Source organism: Daphnia carinata, chromosome 5 (genome assembly GCF_022539665.2).
Source record: "Daphnia carinata strain CSIRO-1 chromosome 5, CSIRO_AGI_Dcar_HiC_V3, whole genome shotgun sequence".
Taxonomy (NCBI): Eukaryota; Metazoa; Arthropoda; class Branchiopoda; order Diplostraca; family Daphniidae; genus Daphnia; species Daphnia carinata.
The window spans coordinates 3,531,136-3,549,668 of record NC_081335.1 but is presented as its reverse complement, the minus strand read 5'-3'; the positions used below and the strand labels follow the sequence as shown (position 1 = coordinate 3,549,668).

Below are 18,533 nucleotides of genomic sequence, written 5' to 3'. Positions count from 1 at the left end.
CAAGTTTAACTTCTACCAGTGTGAATTGCGCACTAACAGCCTCCAACGACTATAATACACTGTACGGAAAGAATGAAACAATTACGTATTCTTACAATTATGAAAATGATTTCGCCGGAACAAGATTAAAGTCAAAAGAGGCAATCTCCTACAATCTCTTGATTTCACTAATATGAATGCTGAAAGATTCTTACGGCAAGGACAAAAGTCTCTTCTTCCACAGTCAGCATCTATCCGTCAAATGCTATTTCATTTTCTATTATTGCCAGAAACCCCCTCCCTCCTCTGTATTACAGTGAAGAATAAACTTTTGAACAATCGCTTACCTGTTCGATTTCCTATTTCAATCGATGAGGTGAATCTATCACACATGAAATGTAGGTTAATTTATACTTACATATCCGTGGCGATGGGAACGGCTGCGTCGAACATTGGTATGCAGCGTTATGTCCAGTATTGTTTCAGCCTCTTGTTAAACGAATTCAAGACGTGTAAGCTATTTTAACAAGATTTGCATTCCATCTCCTATTTTCCTGGATATCAACTGTTAATGCTTGGTAAGCTGAAAAGCTTAGAATGAGACAGCCTCTCGTTAAAATCTGATCTATCTGCGAAGTAATTAAATAATTTAAAAAGAAAAGCTATAAATTTAGAGCAAATAGATCATTTGATGAAGATAAAGTAGGTAGGGCGCCAAGAATAAGAAACTCTACTATATTTCCAAGCACGTTTCCTTCAACGACTTGGAACTACAGAATCAAAAGCATTATCTCAATAGATCGAATTCCTGATTCAACTACAAATGCCTTTTAACCTACGAAACCATTTCTCATTCAAACAAAGGCAAAAGATCCGTTAGTGCTTTGCACTTGCTCTCTGAATAAGATTTTCTAAACAACTTGGAAATACATACACACACACAGGCTAAGGATCCAAATCTTGAATAAAACATTGAGAATACCTCATAAAATCAAGGTTAGAAGTAGGTAACCATTTCACCTGCCGACAGCTACATCCAAATAGGGATTCCGACAGATACCTATATAAGGTCGTCAACTAAGTGAACGTGATTAAACTGGTCAGCCGATTGACAAACTTCCGTTTCCTTTTTCAAACGACGTGAGATCTCATCGTTGATGGGAGAACAGTCCCGTTCGGCTTTCAGCTGTTGAAGTGTTTCACATTAGTTATGAAACGAATTGTAAGAATACGACATGTATACCTTGAAGCTAGCGGCCATAAGGTCACCTGTGGAAACGACACATCGATCGGGGGTTTTTAATTCGCCAAGAGTTTGTTGGTTGAAATCTCCGCACAATCCACAGAGACGCCCTCGCAGATGTTGGGGAGCACTCAGCTCCATTTCACTTGAATGGATCCTGATGATCATGTTTAAGTGTTTCATTTCCATGACAGGATGCCCGTCTTCCTTGTAAATAACAGCCACCATAGCTTTCAATCCAGGAGAACGAATTTCAATACGACCTCGATTGCGCAAACTTGTGTAAACAGTCTTCCCTCCATTAACGGTGACATCACCTGTTGGATTCAACTCAATAATGTCCTGGCCATTAATGACAGTGGCAATTTTTCCTCCATCACCCTCTCGGGCAATAACGGCGATCATCGATTCTTTCCGACAGTCCGTCATCAAAACATGGGGACAATCGTTGATGGTGTAGTTGTAGACAACATCGTCGTAGGTATGCACATTATCATGTCCAATCACGCATTTGGCTTCTGAAATGCCTCCTGAGCTCAACCTGGAAGCCTCACGGAAGAAGTTTCTACCAGCATTCAATGGATAAAAGATTTTGGAATACGCAAACGTCAGTGGTGAGAAACGAGCCCATTGGTTAACAGTTTCGTCTCCAGGGCGGACATTGACAGCAACGACAGTTTCAGTGGGACGAACGAAGGTTATGTTGCTGGTTCCAGTGTTGAAATCACGCTTGATGGTCAGGGTAGAACGATTGGCAGCGTTGGATTGTCCTTGGATATGTCTCACGGTGAAAGGATACAGTTTGTAATTAATCCATTGACGAACAGTGTTGATCCAGTAGTTAGCAGTCTCCGACAAGTTTTGGGTTTCGGCAATAACTTCGTAATTGTTGTAAGTTTGATCCATGCGTTGTGCCTCGGTACATTCCGAGCTTACGTACAAGTACAAAATGGGATGATCCTTAAAGCACTGTTGACTTTCTGAAGCTGCATTTGCAGCTTCCCGATCACGATAAGCTTTGGTTGTTAGACGAATTTCCGATTGATTGCAATGTTCTCCAAACGCTATTCTTTTCTCATCATCCAACTGTAGAACATTTTTGCTAAAGCCGTAGGTGTTAGGGTTATTCCAAGTGCGGTTTGATGTGTAACATATGGAATAATCAACCTCCTTCGTTGCTGGAACGTTGCCCGTAGTATACTTCTCGATTTGGATATCGGTGAAATCCTTAGTGTTCCAGGCATCCTTGGACGCACCAACAATAAGGTTGAAGTGGATGAACGTTCCATTCTTCTGTTCGGTAATGATTCCAGCCCTTAATAAGTGAGCAGTGCCACATTCCAGATCCTTAAAGAGGCGTCCAAGAACAGGACAAAATTCTGGAAAAACTGGGCTGATTAAATCAGCCTCCGCGGCAGTTCTCGATTCGCGTAATCCCGACTCGTAAATCCGGGTGTTTTTACTTGACTTTGTGGCGTGCTGGTATTGGAAGTAGAAAGTAACTGAACGCGCACGGGTTCCAGATGGATCATAAAATAAAGCGTGATGACGACCGCGGAGTTCTAGGGGAACGAAGCCGAGATTGAACAAGCCATTAAAGTTCCATTTTTGAAACCACTGCCACCAAACCATTTTATCGGAATTTACCATATGAACATTTTCAGCCAGCTGGATGTTGACGCCGTAACGATCACCAATTGGCAATCTATGCACAATTGGTTTGTCAATAAGGACGATGTTGTTTGTTCCATGATCTTCTAGAATTGGTGTAAAGCTTTTGGTCAAGTCACTGGTGACAGTGTAGGGAAAGACGTGGTAATAAAAAAAGGATTTCAATTTCTTGCCCGGTATCCAAGTCATCTTGATCTGGCCAGGCACTTTATAGTTGAAGTGCAGTTCACTGGGAGGACGGAAATCTACTCTGACGTCCACTCCAGTAGCGATGAACTTGCCGTTGAACGGAATATCAACACGAATTTCTGAACTCAATTTCAAGCTGAATTCCGCATTAATGCACGATTTGATTCCGCCCTTTCCATCACTCTTCAGACTGCCTTGGACGGACATCAGGAGAGGCAGAGTAGCTAAAAATCGCATGGGCAGCCCCAGTTCGGTGGGGAAACGGACGTTGTATTCAGCCAACATGCGGTACTTGGTGACGCTGACTTCGTAGGGCATGTTCTGGTACTTTTCAAGGCTAGCCAATAAAACTGGAATAGAATTTCCCAATTTTTCCAAATCGATGAAACGATTAATTGACCCCATTAGGCTGAAATGTAGAAGTCCGGCACGTTTGTCAGCCGGGCGTGGGGTGGCGTTCAATTCATCCCAAATCACCTTTAACTTTTCAATGTTTTCTTCCTTTGAGGTCGTACTACCAACGTAAATTTTGTCCAAAACGTTTTGCCAAATATCTGACATGTTGTAATTCCACAGGTAAACCTATACGTAATTTTTAAACAAAGCTTTAAGCTCTGAAAGATTTGAAAGCATTGTTTTGACTTACGTTAAGTGCTTCAGCAGAGAACGGGCCCAGTTGGTAGAAATAACGGTTAGCCATAAAGACGGGCCATCGCTCGTCGGAGACACGGTAGGTTGGATTATGTATCATCACAGCAATACCTTCGTCCAGATAGGAAGACCGAATGTCAGGGAAGAAATAAGATTGGTCCGTTGACGCAGGTTTAACCATAGGCCAGGCGATTGTAGCTTTCTTGATCCTGCAATTTGCAAGTCACCAATCAACTATTTTAATGTTAATTTTAAAAAAATTGTCAATATATCATTACAATTCCTTTAGCAAAGGAGACGACGGCGGTATTTTTGTAAGTGAACTGATCAGGTTATGCGTAAACGTAGCTACTTGATGATCAGGATCGAACCAAGTGCCACCGGCAAATTTTTTCCAAAAGGTTTGAGGGGCGTTAGACATTAACAGTAGACTTAAGGAAGCCATACGTATTTCGGGACGTTCTGTAATACTACTAGCCAAGTTAGCCAAGATTGGATGAATCTATAGATAAAATGATAGAGTGGAGTTAATTACAGTTGTCGAATTAAATTACCTTCTCGGGAATGGTGAACACAACACGATGGAGGGAAAGGATGGCACGAACACGTTCGGCAGTGTCGTCAAATTTACCGGGAGTTCCACGGATGATTGGCAATAAAATAGGGATAATCTCCTCGACACCTAAAGATCCAAAAGCGGTCAAGATAACTATGCGATCTACCGTATTCTGGGTAGATTCGAGTTCCTTGGTGAGCCAAGGCAAGAATTCATCGACGATGACAGCATCTTTTCTGTCACAGAATTCACCCAAGGTGGAAATAGGGAACCGTTTGGCTGCTTTCAAAGGAGAACCGCACACGGCATTCAACAAATCGGCAACAGTCACCATGGTGGTTTGCATCATAGCCTTGTTGGACTGAAGAGGACTAGATTTCAGCAAGTCCTACGTAGAAGGCAAACTCATCAAACAGAATTCGTTTACAATGGACAAACAACACAAAGCTTACCATCAATTCGTGGAGGAGTTCACGCGTAGGCGTTTTAGCGAAATAGCCAAGTGCAGCCAAAGCCCAGATTGCCTTTGGTCCAGTAATTTGTTCAGTCTCGACCAATTCTTTGATCAACATGACAGCCGGATTGCTGCCTGACTGTACGATACAGTCGATGAAAAAAGTCCTGCCTCACAAACAATTATGCGGATTTTTGACGTTGCACTCTAAGTTGTTTTTTTTTTGGTCTTCTTACACCACAACATAATCCAGCGTCTTAATTTCCTGCCACAAGGATTTCAGCTCGTCCAAGGAGAACATGGGTAGAATACGGCCAATGATGGCCAATCGCTCAATGATGTCCTTTATTTCTACAGCTGGCGTTTCTTTGAGATTCCGTTCCACCACTCGTAAGGCGTCGACGATGTTCTTGTGCAGGATTGGTACAGCCATGGAGCTCTTAATGTAAGCGTCCACCAAGTTGGGCTGAGCAGGGCTGCACATTTCAAATATTAACCAGTTAGCTTTATTGGAAAATCGAATTTAAACTTACGTTCCATCTTGGTTCAGTTGCTGAAAGTCATCAAAGACGTACGAAAGGCTTGTGTGTATCCCAGGTGAACTTAAGCTTCCAAAATATGAGGTGATGCTTTCTTTTTTTTCGAGGAACCAACTAGTGATGACAGAGTTAAGCAATTCTTCGGTTTTGGTAGCAAACGGCTGAACCATCAAGTCGCTGAAACCGTAAATATTTACGACAGTCAATTTTGAAACTGACTCACCGCAAGCCACGTATTTGACCATTGCGGTTCGCTATCAATTAAGATTAATTTTAAAACAATTTTGATGCAATGGAGAAGGATTATCGTTCTATAGTTACATGCATGAAACTACCACAATTCCCCTTGTCTAATTCGCAATCATGGCTGCCGGGATTAGCTGAAAACCAGACAGGATTAGTCCTGCAGCGATTATAATCCCTCGTTTTGGCAATGTGATAGACTGGCATGTCTTTACAAACGGTATCGAACGAACCCAGTTGAAATGCATCAGAGTTAAAGACTTGTGACCTTGCCAATCGGTCTACATCGATCATGGTACTACAATCGCCCTTAATCGAATCCTTTTAATTTAAAGTACATGTTTCAGTGTGAAAAGGTAATTGAAAATGCTGAAAATGAAATACCTCAAAGACAGAGAATGTTGTGCTTTCACCATCTTTAGAGATGGATTGCCAGTTAGGAGGAGGGCCATCATGACGGACACCTGTTATGTCCAGTTGCCACTGGCTGGCAATACTTTTCTTAATGTTAATAATCCACAGCGGTTCATCAGCATCGATTTTCAGTTTGGTAATCTAGGAAACGTCGGTATTTCTTGTAATTTTGCCCAAACTACACTTTTAGTTAAAACTAATCTAACTAATCAACAACCGTAGTATCACATACTATAACAAAGCTGGCTTGAGTTGTAGTATTAGACGAATTTAAAAGATACAGCCAATAAGACTAAGACTCACTGATCCTTTGTTGTGAGAGATAGCAAAAGGAGCAGCAAGCATTTCAGAATTAGGGATTTTATCCTTTTCATTGTCGATAAGATTTTCGAAATCACCATCTTTGCCAATCGTATAGCCATCTGCTAAACAGTTGCCTTCACGTTGAATAGCAGTTTCCGTCAGCTGAATATAATTTTTTTTTGTTAGCTCAATCAAAATAGGAAATGAAATATAAGGATACACCTTAACGATGAGGGTGTTTTCGTCAATACTCTGAATGATGACACGGCTTCGAAGTTCAATGACAGCATTTTGAAGCTTGAATTTATAAATACCAGCGATCGATCTACCGACGTATTTGTAGACGTACTGAGTCCCTGGCTCCCATGCTGTTAATGAGGAAAAATAATTTATGTAAATCTGCTGAGAAACAAAACTGAAGCCTTGGCGCCTCAAGTGAGGGGCAGGGTAAGCAAACAATGAGAGAAGGTATTTCCATAAATATCTCACCTTCCCTTTCTTTTCAAAAAGAGTATAAAAATTTGCATAATTTTCTAACAAAAAGTTTGGCAAAACACAAACACTATTTACATATTGAATTTGCCCTTCAAGAACAACTTTTATTAAAGGGAGGGGGATATGTAAATTTAACAATATCCCAATATATTGAAAATTTAAATAATTCTTATTACTTACCGAATATTAGGTAAAAAACTGAAGCTGGGCAAAGCGATTTGAAAACAATGGTAAAAAAATTACATGAGTTTTAATATTTCTAATACACGAATGCTAAACGCATCACTGTGATAAGTGTATATAATTCAATGCCGACATAACTTACAAAAAACAAAAAGAAACAATTGGATCTTGACCATTTCCTTCCCGTCGAACAAGCTCGTTACGAAAAGTAGCTTGTGATTCAATCAAGTTTTGACTATATACTGCTTTAGCTGATCGAAAAAAGCGACAGCTGTCTGGATAAACTGTCTTTTATGTTTGGTAATTTGACGCTGTAAACCATCAAGAATACCCGTCGACGACCATGCTTATTCTGCATTTACTCTCTAACAAGCATGTGCTATGAAGGCCAACACGACTTGTTGACAGATGTTATGAATCTTCGTAATTTGAAACGAGTGTGTTTTTTCAACTAGCTTTTCATGGTGTACGTGATATTTTGATAGCCAACTCTTATTTGTGCATCAGAATTCAACGGAATTTGACTCGATTGTCACTACTGCCGTGTCTAATCTTAACATCATTAGCAGAGCATGACTTGTGAGGGAAATCGTGAATGAATCCATGTATGTCTCTATGCAATTATATAACGCCTTCTTAGCTCAGTGGTAGAGCGTTGGTCTCGTATGTACCTGAAACTGAAGACAACCAAAGGCCGAGAGTTCAATCCTCTCAGGAGGCATCAATTATGAAACGATTAAGATACAGAATGTTTTCAATGTAAGTCATCCTATTTTAAAGAAAATCAACATGTTACCAATCGACACCTAACCAAGTAATCAGACGTCTAGTGTAATCAGGATGTGGTTAGTTTAAGTTTAAATTCCATTTATCTTAGGCAGATGTGCTGTACGAATACGGGCACATCCTTGGAAAAATCTCATTTAATCCTGATAAATTAACGCAGGTCTAAAGCTGGATCTTTCTCAGGTGAGAAACTAGTTGCAGGATCAGCTTATGTATGCGAAGAATGAAAATGTAGCATAAGATGCTTAATGTATTATTTATATCTACATGCATTGGGGAATATCAACAACGCCTTCTTCGCTCAACTTGGAATAATAGAACAAGAAAGAAGACACAATGGCTTTCTATAATTATGTAGATTCACATATGAAAGCATGACTGTATCCCAGTGTTGTTTCCATGTCGAACCATCTCCCGTTGTCGTTAAATGAGACCATAAGCCGTAACGACAGCATAAAATCTGTGTTGCAAAAAGGTGATTGGTAACACAATCAAGTAGGTTCGTTTTCGGCCCAGTTGATGTAATTGAACTGAGATTGCTGCTGACAATTTCTACCATCGCTCTCATAACTCCAAATCCATAGCCACTCTGTTTCTGGACAATAGCGTCCAGATGTCCAGTAAGTACGTTTGTTAATGGCTAGATATAAAGTTTTTGTTAATTTGGATTGCGAAAAACTCAGGTTGAATAGATTACCTTCTGGGTTAGCCAGCCAATGATTGTAGATAAGTTGATTCTCTTCTTGTGTTTCGATTGATAACAAATTCATGCCACCATCTTTGCAGAATTTCTCTGTCTCTCCCCAGTTTTCGGTTGTCTTGAAATTAAATATTTACAATTTTTTTTAAGAACTCAAGTATCAGGAATATTGGGTAAAACTCAGATGGGAACTCACGATTGTCGAAAAGCAGTAGCATTTCCCTTCCAGGTTCCAGCAAGGCACGCTAGTGTTGCCTTGTAAAAAGTCTTGGCAGTCATCTACAAGAATAATAACGATAAAGAACATCTGATTTTAACCTTCTTTACTTAAAAAATATTGTAATCTTCATGGCACAAATTTTTATTAGTAAAACACCAGTATTAAAGAAAGTGTTTGCATAAATGTTTTTTAATACCAGAGACAGGGGTGGTTGCAGGAACGTTGCTTGATTCGAAAACGATGTCGTCGATAGCGATGGCATCCTCTGGGTTACCACCACAGTAGGCGTAAAATATCAGCTAAAACAAAACTCATCATATAAATCTGAACACGACTGTGTTTTGAATTATTTGAATCTATGGAACTTTTGTGGTAAGGCTTACCGTCACGTCAGTCGCTGCGTCAACAGGGATGGGAACAGGAACTGATTTTCGCCATTCGAAATTCACTGATGTAGAGTAACTCGACCATGAATATAAAGTACTCTCCGTTCCGCCGTTGTCGAGAACAAGCTAAATAATAAAAATCGATTTTTGTGGTTCAATAGAGTAAAAACTGTACAGATAGGCTCCGTCAATCTTTATAGCCAACTATGCAAACATATAAAATTAGGTCGTAGGCCTATACACAAAAATTATCGTGCGCCTACGTCTAAAGTGTTCTGTCCAGTGTACTTTGAACGAATCCAGAAACTGATCGAGATCTGATCAGCGGGAAGGGCAGTGAATTTTAACGTGCGTAAAATGAGAAGGCCGGAATTCAGGTTAGCGTTTCGAGTTGCTCGCAGGTACTTGGTGCCAAACGATGGCGTAGGAGCCGGATTGTTGGCTTCGTTTGGAGCAGCAAAATCTTCGACAACCCAATGGACATTCGACGGTGAAGCATCGTACCAAGGATCTATGAAACCACTCTCAAAGTCGTTGCTCATCAAGGCTCTAGCTGAAAGAGGATCAATCTTTGACAAATGAAGGGGAAGAAAATGTTCTTCTATTTCTTGCTGTTGTCTTGATGTTGGATTAAGAGCAGCCCAGCAAGAGGCAATAACAACAACGGTTAAAAATAACTGAATGCCTTTCATTTTTACCTGACCACCTTACCAGGCCGAAATTACAGCTTGTACTACTGTGGCTGCTGCGACAGCATTCATTTATCCACGGTAAGTCAGTGTTTGGGATGAACTTCTACAATCTAATCACGCGATTTAATGGGCCTCAAACCATCGTGTTTGTTACGCCCCCATGTAAGGGTTGCTGAGTGAAACCCTAGGGGATTTTTTTTTTCCTTAAAGACGTTAAGAATGTCAATCAAAAGCAAACTGATTGCCCTTTGAAAGATCGTCTATAGTGGCGATAAGATATTTGTCTTAAAAAAACCAGTTAAAAACTAAACGGCGCCTATAATGAAATATTTTCAGTATTAAACAAATAATAATACAACAGCATACATTGAACGTCAGGTAAAGTTAGTTACAGTTCTTAACAACGAAAACGCAACAAGCGCGTCACATACCTTAATAAACGCCTGTTGTTGTAAACTGTGGAACCGCGAGCTCAAGTTGCTTTCATTGGCAATCGTGTAAACTTATTTCTGATGTTTATCGAACTCAAATCCACTGCTTGTCAACTGAAGCTTCGATTTGTTGTCTCATTCAACAACAACAGCGTATGCTGCTGACATCCAGAGACGAAATGGGTCAACAACGAAGTTTTACAGCGTCAATGTTCACCTAAAACAGCAAAAGTACACGAAGAAAAACAGAGCAGGAATAGCATCAAAAGGTTGTACGAATGTGAGCTATCTTAGTGTGGGCACGTCTTTGCAAGTTAAGTTTTTCAGAAATTGGATCTTACTTGCACAAACAGTTGTAAATTCTGTAACTCCATAGATTTTCTAGAACATCGATTCTCTACCAACTGAATAAGTTAAACAAAAGATCTTGAGCTCAAGTCTTCGCCGACTGTGCCCAACGCTCACTGTTACAATATGCCAGTTCACGAGGAAAACATAAGAGGCTTTACCGACTTACCTGAAATTTGTTCATTTACTTGCTGGACGGAGAAGTCAACATTTGAAGGCTTTCACGTTGACGATGTTGTGTTTACTTTCCATCTTATTAGGGATTGTGTTGTTAAATTCAAATGTGAACAGTAGCAAAGTGGTGCATGTAGAGAGGCAATTGCTCCAAGGTCGTCAGCTACGAGCTTCTGCCTTTAACGTATTTTCACTTAACGATAGCTTTAATTGGCATCTGTGCATCTATGAGATTTTACCTTTTTGCAATCTAGTTTTCACCATGTCTTTCAGCCACAAAAACAAAGTCGGGGAACTATTCGTATTCTGGAATCTGCAGCGATGTTGTTCGTTGGGTGTCGGAGCATTTCCAGATGGAGTGAGTTTGTTGTTTTTTTCTATTTCAAACAAAATGATGAAAACGATGTTGTTCAGTTTCGGAATTCAAATTTCAGATTAATTTACGTACCTGCAAGTAATGACGATCGAGTCAAATTCGGATTAGTTCCATCACTCATCAGACAAATACAGAAACAAGTCTATCTTTCGAAAACGAATACATTCATCTTTTTAATAATAAATAAATTTATTTTAACAGGAAGTCGACATCATCCCCTTTACCTTTGTCATCACACCCGCACTTGCGTTGCTAATTGATTTCTCAATTCATCTTGGGGTCGAGGATTATCATCTTTTACAGCCGTGGCCGGAAATGGAAAGCAACCTTATGGCTTGCATAAGACCTTTCTCTGCGACAGTATGCACACCTTTTACCGATTAAATAAATAATATTGATTACCTTTTAATTTCACTAGGTTTGGTTACTCTTTGTTGTCTCGACAGTCGCACTAATTATTTGCATGGCTTTTTTAACGCATTTCAATCATCAATACATCTTCAAGTTGACTATTTTTATGCAAACAATGAGCGATCACGCAGTTTACGCCATCACTGTCATTACTGGACAAGGTAAATTCGCCTTTATTTGCATCACTTTACAATGAAATGATTTCTCTTTTTCTTCAAAAGGCAATTCCGTTTCAACAAAAGAAAAACTTTCATTCCGCCTCTTGTTAGGAATGTGGTGCTTGACCATGGTGGTTCTGGTAAATGCTTACACAACAACTTTGACGTCTTACCTGACTGTGCCGAAGCTCAAGCCGATCGTGAACACACTGGCCGAATTGGCAGCCAGTCACGACACACAGATGACGGTGGATTTCGAACTGGGAAAAGCTCGCATGTTTTTGGTATAAAAATATCAATTGATTAAACAGCACTTTGAAAAATCGTGATCATTCAGGAAGCCACTTCTGGCCCGAAGAAAATCATTGGCGATTCGCTTCGTGACCATCCACAGTTTCTTGTAAAACGTAGCAATCTGGAAGGCTTTAAAAATGTTTTGGAAGCAGGAGCTTCGTATTTTACGGTGAGTGAAAGTTTATGATTGTTATAGTTTTTTATTGGTTTGCTTTCTTTTTTCAAGAATCGTTTTATCGTCAAATACTTCATGGCCATCGATATGAAAAGCCACACCAATTGTCGGATGACCATGTCTGATCCAATTCCTTTTATCGAATACTATTCTTTGGGTTTACCTAAAGGTGGTCGACACAACTGGATCATCAATTACGAGTATGGATCGGGAACCAGAAGTTTAGATTTCTAACGATAATGGGCTGTATTTGGTGTTCGACAGATTGCAGTATTTGTGGGAAAATGGATTACTTGCTTACTGGTTAAAGCAGTACACACCGAATGTAGACAAATGTATGATAGCTAAAGCCGAATTACGCAAGGAAAGAACTGCTTTGACGTTGTTAGATCTCTCCAGTGCATTTGCACTATTGGGCATTGGAATTGGGTCGTCATTGTTTGTGTTTTTTCTAGAAATGATGATGCATTTGAAACGAATCAAAAAATTCCGCCGCGCCACAAACGCAATTATTGTTCAAAATCGATGGGGTGGCGTTTGAATTTTTTGAAATTAATACTCATCAAATAGTCGCAATCAAGGTGTTGCTAGTTCACGAGCAAGCGTTGAGCCAAGCCTCTTGCTACAGCACGTTCAATATTTGAAAACAAAATGATGCAGTTACGAACATTAATGAATTTCATGTCACCTGTGTTTAATGTATAATCATACATATTTATCCAAACCGTTAGCATAAAAATATTTATAGCACGTGATCTACACTGAGCTTTGGCTTTAAAATTTAAAAAATTTAATACGAGATCTTCTTGTATGGGGTATCGTAAGGCTTTCGAAGACCTTCTTGCCACGCAAGAAGATTTACACGAGGAATAGAAGACGATTCGCAACTCACAACTGGATTTCTAAAGTTTACAAAAATCAATGAGCTCAAAAAAACTTTGTGAACAAATAAGCAAATCAATACGTACTGGGCAGATTCCAGTTTGAAAACCAATGGTTGAGTGTGCTGGACATGGCTGTTGTCGCAAATTAGACGGGCAAAACTTGTCTGTCGAATTTCATACAATTGCTCTAAATAATAAACAAATTACCCCCTTAGAGTATAAATAAAGCATAATACACGGAAATTGATTTCAAAATACCTTCGGTGAATGAGCCAGACTGTCCACCAAGATCGTAGAAATAGCGATCACCCCGTTTCAGTCTTAAGAACTGATCGGCTACCATGCACTGGAACGTAGGGCCAACAGAAGCGCCTTCAACTTTGCTCTCGGAAATGCCTCCGATAAACAGATCAATATCATCCACCGTGTCGTAGAGGAGCTCGAAACGTTCCACAATCTACGTAATACCTGTTTAAATTAAATTATTGGAAAGTAAAAAATAATGTGTTCCTCTACCGCTGGGGAAATCACATCGAGCAGATCTTTGAAATTTGTTGCACGACGGAGTCCGCACAATGCACGCAAAGTATTGTATCCTGGAATACCTGTATGCAAATGTGGAACATTAAAAAAAAAAACTTTTGTGTTTGAGGCAACATTAAATAATACCGCGATCACGACCACGTTGGATATTGAGCGATACCAAATCCAAACCGAAACCTTTGCCTTCCTCTTCGAACAAATGATTGGTAACCTAAAAATGATTGAAAACAAATGAATTACTTCGTTTGAATGAGATGTTGAATATTTCATTTGCATACTTCTTCAGTGAAATAATTGTCGAAATCTTGGCTGGGTTGTGCAGCCAAACCTGTGAGAAACTTGTCGAGATTGCCGGGCGTGTAGAGTGTTTGCGTTTTCAAAAAATGCTGACGTAACAAAATACGAGATTCCTTCTTTCTCCTGAGGTTGGTTAAACTGAAAAGCAAAACAATCAAGCTCCTGATGTTTTTAAATCACATTCAATGAAACCCACTCTTGTTTTCCTTGAATAAGCGAATGACCGAAACGGCAGCTTGCAGCCGAAAATTCGTTCAGAATGCCTGGATTCACGTTGGCATCATAATCGTTGCTGAAACCGTGCTGTAATGGCAACAGACCGAGTTCTTGCATTTTCTCTCTTCCAACAATAACTGGCAGCCATTCGTTGTAAGCGATGTGCTGCATTTGAGCGATTAGAATGCGTCTAGCCTCTTGATAAAGACGTTCGTCATCCCAATGCGGATTCAAATGGGAAAGCTCAGCCGCAAGTCGGTTGTGTTCACGCAAGAAAATGGTTTGGGTTGCACCCAAATTGGGAGTCTGATTAGGTCGTATATCGCCTTAACGTTAAAGCTCAATCGATTTAGAAAGACTGCTTTTCTAAAACATAATTTGAATAGCTACCCGCTTTGAAACATCGGACTTCAGGTGGTGGAGGAATGCCGGAAACAGCTTTGGACAAGGCACAGTTCAATTGGGTTGCGTTATCAGCTGGAAGTAAGTCTAATTCGTGATGTCCTCTACGTCGAGTTACTTTCAAATGGCCTTTCTCGAACGTCCGTAATGACTCGGCTGTGTTTACGTCCGAGCCGTACACGTTCGATAGATCCAGAAAGTGAGTGTTGCCATTCATCTGCAAGAGAAATGGATTATTTCGAGTGAAACAAATGAAGAACATGGGCTGACCTGTTCTGCGGGACCGAGGCTGCAATCGGATCTGGGTGCGGGAGAGGATCGCACAAAGTTCATGCAACGTTGGCCGAATTTCGTGTAAAACGGATCGTCGATTGGAATCTCAATGGGAAGGCATTGCGGATGAAACAGTTCCGGGTTGGGCAAGAACTTCCCTCCATCCGTGCAGCACTGAATGTCCGTGTTGGCCTCTAAACGCAAAAGCGAAATGAGTCAAATTCAAATCTCATTGATTAGCCTTATAGTTAACAGTCTTACGCGACCGGAAGAGAGTTGTAAAGGCCAAATCGCTGAAAAAAAAAGGTTTATATTAAATTTAGACCAAATTTTTAATTTATGGCTTGTTTTTTACTGGACGACAAATTGTCCGTATTGCATGACCCAATGGGTATTCACTTGGCTTGGAGAATCCTTGTCGAGAACAACGGATATAGAAACCAATCGGGGACTGTAACAAACGTTAAGAAAATTGAAACGAATGGTACAATAAATATTAGTTCTTTCAAACGGTTAGCGAAATGAATGATTTGTGTTGCAACAAGACATCACCTAGGAAGTTGACCACCTCTCTGCGATACCCTAGGTTGCCAAACACCTATTAAATGATACCTTGGTAAAATCTACATCAAGTAAACATCAAGAATGATTACCATCAGCATAAGCTGGGACAGTAGCCCGTTCGAATTGGGTCATCGACTTGCCCCAGGAGGGATTCTTAATGTTATTACAAGAGCCATCGATCGTCCGGAAGGGTGAACGAAGAGTTTTGCGATCGCAGATGGGATCCGCAGGACACGTATTCGACAAAATTGTATCTCGTAATTTGAATTGGCTTAATCCAAACGCCGTCTGGTCCGGCGTCAATTTAAATCTGTTGTCATGAAACATTTGTATGTTATACTAAAGTGTGTTGCTGGAACGTATTCGAAAGTACAAACCTTTTGCCGAGTTCCATGGTGGTTTCAATAGCAATTAAAGCTCCACGGCTGAGTCGTTGTGCTTCGGTTGTTGTTTGAAACAACTGCAAATGATTGTAGGTGGATGATCTGGGTCTCACTGTAACATTGTTTGTGCGAAGAAGCCGCTCGGTTTCCTCCATTAACTTCAACTGGAACTCTCCGGCGTGGGCAGCTGCGTTTACAGAGTAGATATCAATACACTGACGTTCCAGTTTCACGATTTTCTTGGTCTCTTGTTTAAGTGATCCTGTACTGCGACCTGTGAACGACATAATATGATGGAAATTATGATTATTAGTTTAAATTCTTGTGTGTTTGTACCATTATAGGGAATATCCGGGCAGCAGATTCCTGGATATCCATTTGATAATTTGCAGGCTGCTCCAGGAAGAGTCAGTACGAGATCGTACCAGATGGCACAATCTTTGGCATGTCGACATTTGGATTCGTATCCAGCCATTTTCGGACAGTATGGTGAATATGTTTCGCTTAATTTATGTGGAACAGTGGGATAGGCAGGTTGTCTTTTAGGATACGTTTCTGGTATCGATACAGGTTTCCATTCTGGCTGTGAAATGGTGGCGTAATTGTTTGGATAAATTGTTTTACGGATAGGATCGTTTGATGAACTTAAAGTTGGTCGATGTGGTTCAGCGTATGGACTGTAGTAATTTTGTTTTGATTCAGGGTATGATGGTGGCTTTGTGGAGACGTGAGGAGCTGGTTTAAATGCTCCTGATTGCTCGTCGATAACATCGAAAAAGAGCGGAGGCTTCTTGATCTCAAATCCGAGGCCTGAAGGATCGTACTCAACAAAGTCATCTTGTGCGAATGGATGGAACGAGTCGTCGTCTAATGACGAGGGCCCCCACGATTGAAATTGACGTCGGACACGCTCGCTGCTGTTGGTAATTTCTTTTGGTGTCTCTTTATTGTCGCTAGCAGTGACAGCAGCAATTAGACACGTTAAGGTGGATATGATGATCCATCGCGACATGGTCTTCGATTCTGTTTTTGGATAGAAATGCAGTAAAATTTCACGAGGATTTCATGAAACAATGAATTTGTGTGCTTATTGTTAATAGCTTAGTTTGGATCAAGTTTCACCAGTAATATGAAAATTCCCACCCTAAAATGGCCATGGGACTAACCACCAAGCCCAAAGGCTCGGAAACGGGCAGAATAAAATATTTAGAAAATCTATTGATATCAGTTTACACGTCCAACCAAAACATCCAGAGAAAGTAGAAAAAACCCATTGTGGTAACGACTGAATGTTGATTTTGTTCGACCCAATAATAATTTCAAAGAATGAAAGTTCCCCACTCGTTTAAATGTATGTAACTAATTAATCAGAATAAACTAAAAAGAATTAAATATTCAAGTTAGAATTTCAAATGAAATCTACTCCTAAAATGATGCCCAATAATACCTGCCCGTTTGAATCTCCTTTCCTTAGAACTGGTGGTAACACTAATTATCTACAAAACGAGTAGTAATTGGAAAGAGCGGGAGGTGTGCGTGTTGCCAGTAAACACGACGGGTTTCCACTATTAAATGAGCTCTACTCTGAACAGGGTTCTGCCTTTTGTATTTATACCTGGCTCTATATACGCAGAGAGGCTTTTGCACAGCACCGGAGGTATATAGAAGGGGGTGTCACGAAACGAATGGAACAAGGAGAGCGAATAAGAAAAAAGGCGAGATTCTATTTCCCTTTCTCAGAATAGAATAGATACGGACGAGTGTTTTCGTGATTTTACTTTATATGACATAGTCAAGAAAACCGCCATGCGGGCAGATGTCGGCCCTTTGAAATCCGGAACGGAAACCGTATTCGATAGGCCATGACAATGGAAATCTAGTTATCGTTATAGGCCATACCTGAAAACACGTGGGACAAGTTGTTTCAATGGGCAGATCGCTCTATCGAGCTTTGATATAGAATTCACTTTTATATTGGATCATTTTGGAAACCTTTTATAGGTTGATTGCATTTTTTTTTTTCAAGGGGAAAAGGGCTGGCTATAACTATCACCTTGCTGCACGATTTTGCAACTGAGCTGCCCATAAAGAGAAAAACAATTACGGTTTATTGGATTTTGTGTTTCAAAAACGGCAAAAGGGGGCCTGCTACGTGTTTTTGGGGAACTACCGATTGCTTCACTCCACGTGGCTATGGAGATTTAGGTTGACGGTGATTGATATCATTAGAGAAAGCTGGTTAATTGTCAAAGTACTTACTTCAGCGAAGTATGTCTCCTCGTTTCAGTGTTGCAAATGTGTGTTTGGCTCCTAATTAGAAGAACATTCTCTTTGGGACAAAATGTAAGGCGTTGCACAATAAGAAATAGATTTCAATACAACACGGTGATATTATTGGAGAGAGCTACGGTAGCTCAAGGTAAAAAGAAGGAAGTTTCTTTCTCCTCATCAGTTTCGAATTTTTCACCTGTAGTATATCGTGCGGTGAGTGACGTATGCCAAGTCACAGCTGACGCCGGGAAAAAATGCACTTTGGATATGTACACTTAATCAAAGGCAAATAAATTGTGTTTATGAAACTTAATGAACACTTAATTTTGTAAAAGGATGTGTCTTTTAATTTTTAATCGATGATTACACAGTTGAATACAGTGTATATTCAATGAATTTACAGAAGGACTGAATTACACAGTGGGTATATTCAGGATGGAGTACGTAACAGGTTGCCAAATATTGTAAATTAAAAAAAAAAAATTTTAATCTATTTTTATTACTGAATAATATTTGCTTTTTCCTTTCTGAATAGTCAAAAATAATTGGCTGGGATTATTATTGCGATTTACTTTTACCTTTTTCTTGGGGGAAAAAAACTTTCTCCTCTTAGGCACCAATGGAGACTA

The 18,533-nt window shown here is 40.1% G+C and overlaps 4 protein-coding genes and 1 non-coding gene across 5 annotated transcripts; 2 read left to right on the top strand and 3 right to left on the bottom strand.

Moving 5' to 3' along the window:
* Positions 1–694: 694 nt before the first annotated feature.
* Positions 695–7,642, bottom strand: LOC130696567 (vitellogenin-2-like). Its single transcript, XM_059495381.1, has 13 exons — positions 7,592–7,642; positions 6,465–6,740; positions 6,243–6,404; positions 5,910–6,080; positions 5,604–5,846; positions 5,277–5,536; positions 4,980–5,219; positions 4,742–4,910; positions 4,288–4,677; positions 4,012–4,235; positions 3,729–3,942; positions 1,223–3,664; positions 695–1,165 (listed from the first exon to the last, which is right to left on the bottom strand). The coding sequence occupies exons 1-13, from the start codon at positions 7,640–7,642 to the stop codon at positions 1,040–1,042; spliced, it is 4,968 nt and encodes a 1,655-aa protein (XP_059351364.1). The 3' UTR covers positions 695–1,039.
* On the top strand, positions 7,551–7,641 carry Trnat-cgu (transfer RNA threonine (anticodon CGU)). The gene is given in 2 exon segments: positions 7,551–7,586; positions 7,606–7,641. It is a non-coding gene; the product is annotated as a tRNA-Thr (tRNA).
* A 345-nt stretch (positions 7,643–7,987) lies between the features above and the next one.
* Positions 7,988–9,780, bottom strand: LOC130697069 (uncharacterized). The gene is made up of 6 exons (XM_057520178.2): positions 9,276–9,780; positions 9,010–9,138; positions 8,823–8,925; positions 8,603–8,685; positions 8,404–8,524; positions 7,988–8,346 (listed from the first exon to the last, which is right to left on the bottom strand). Exons 1-6 carry the CDS (start codon positions 9,702–9,704, stop codon positions 8,198–8,200), a joined length of 1,014 nt encoding a protein of 337 aa, XP_057376161.1. The 5' UTR covers positions 9,705–9,780; the 3' UTR covers positions 7,988–8,197.
* Positions 9,781–10,644: 864 nt separating this feature from the next.
* Positions 10,645–12,674, top strand: LOC130697070 (ionotropic receptor 93a-like). The gene is made up of 9 exons (XM_057520179.2): positions 10,645–10,841; positions 10,912–11,015; positions 11,092–11,173; positions 11,235–11,393; positions 11,452–11,605; positions 11,666–11,886; positions 11,940–12,065; positions 12,123–12,271; positions 12,336–12,674. The coding sequence occupies exons 1-9, from the start codon at positions 10,716–10,718 to the stop codon at positions 12,610–12,612; spliced, it is 1,398 nt and encodes a 465-aa protein (XP_057376162.1). The 5' UTR covers positions 10,645–10,715; the 3' UTR covers positions 12,613–12,674.
* Positions 12,675–12,803: 129 nt separating this feature from the next.
* LOC130696573 (peroxidase-like) lies at positions 12,804–17,199 on the bottom strand. The gene is made up of 16 exons (XM_057519656.2): positions 17,081–17,199; positions 15,970–16,656; positions 15,628–15,907; positions 15,340–15,560; positions 15,239–15,284; positions 15,042–15,137; positions 14,948–14,979; positions 14,684–14,880; positions 14,402–14,630; positions 13,992–14,337; positions 13,777–13,933; positions 13,625–13,709; positions 13,472–13,560; positions 13,214–13,412; positions 13,040–13,142; positions 12,804–12,973 (listed from the first exon to the last, which is right to left on the bottom strand). The coding sequence occupies exons 2-16, from the start codon at positions 16,643–16,645 to the stop codon at positions 12,862–12,864; spliced, it is 2,868 nt and encodes a 955-aa protein (XP_057375639.1). The 5' UTR covers positions 16,646–16,656; positions 17,081–17,199; the 3' UTR covers positions 12,804–12,861.
* Between the last annotated feature and the right edge of the window lie 1,334 nt (positions 17,200–18,533).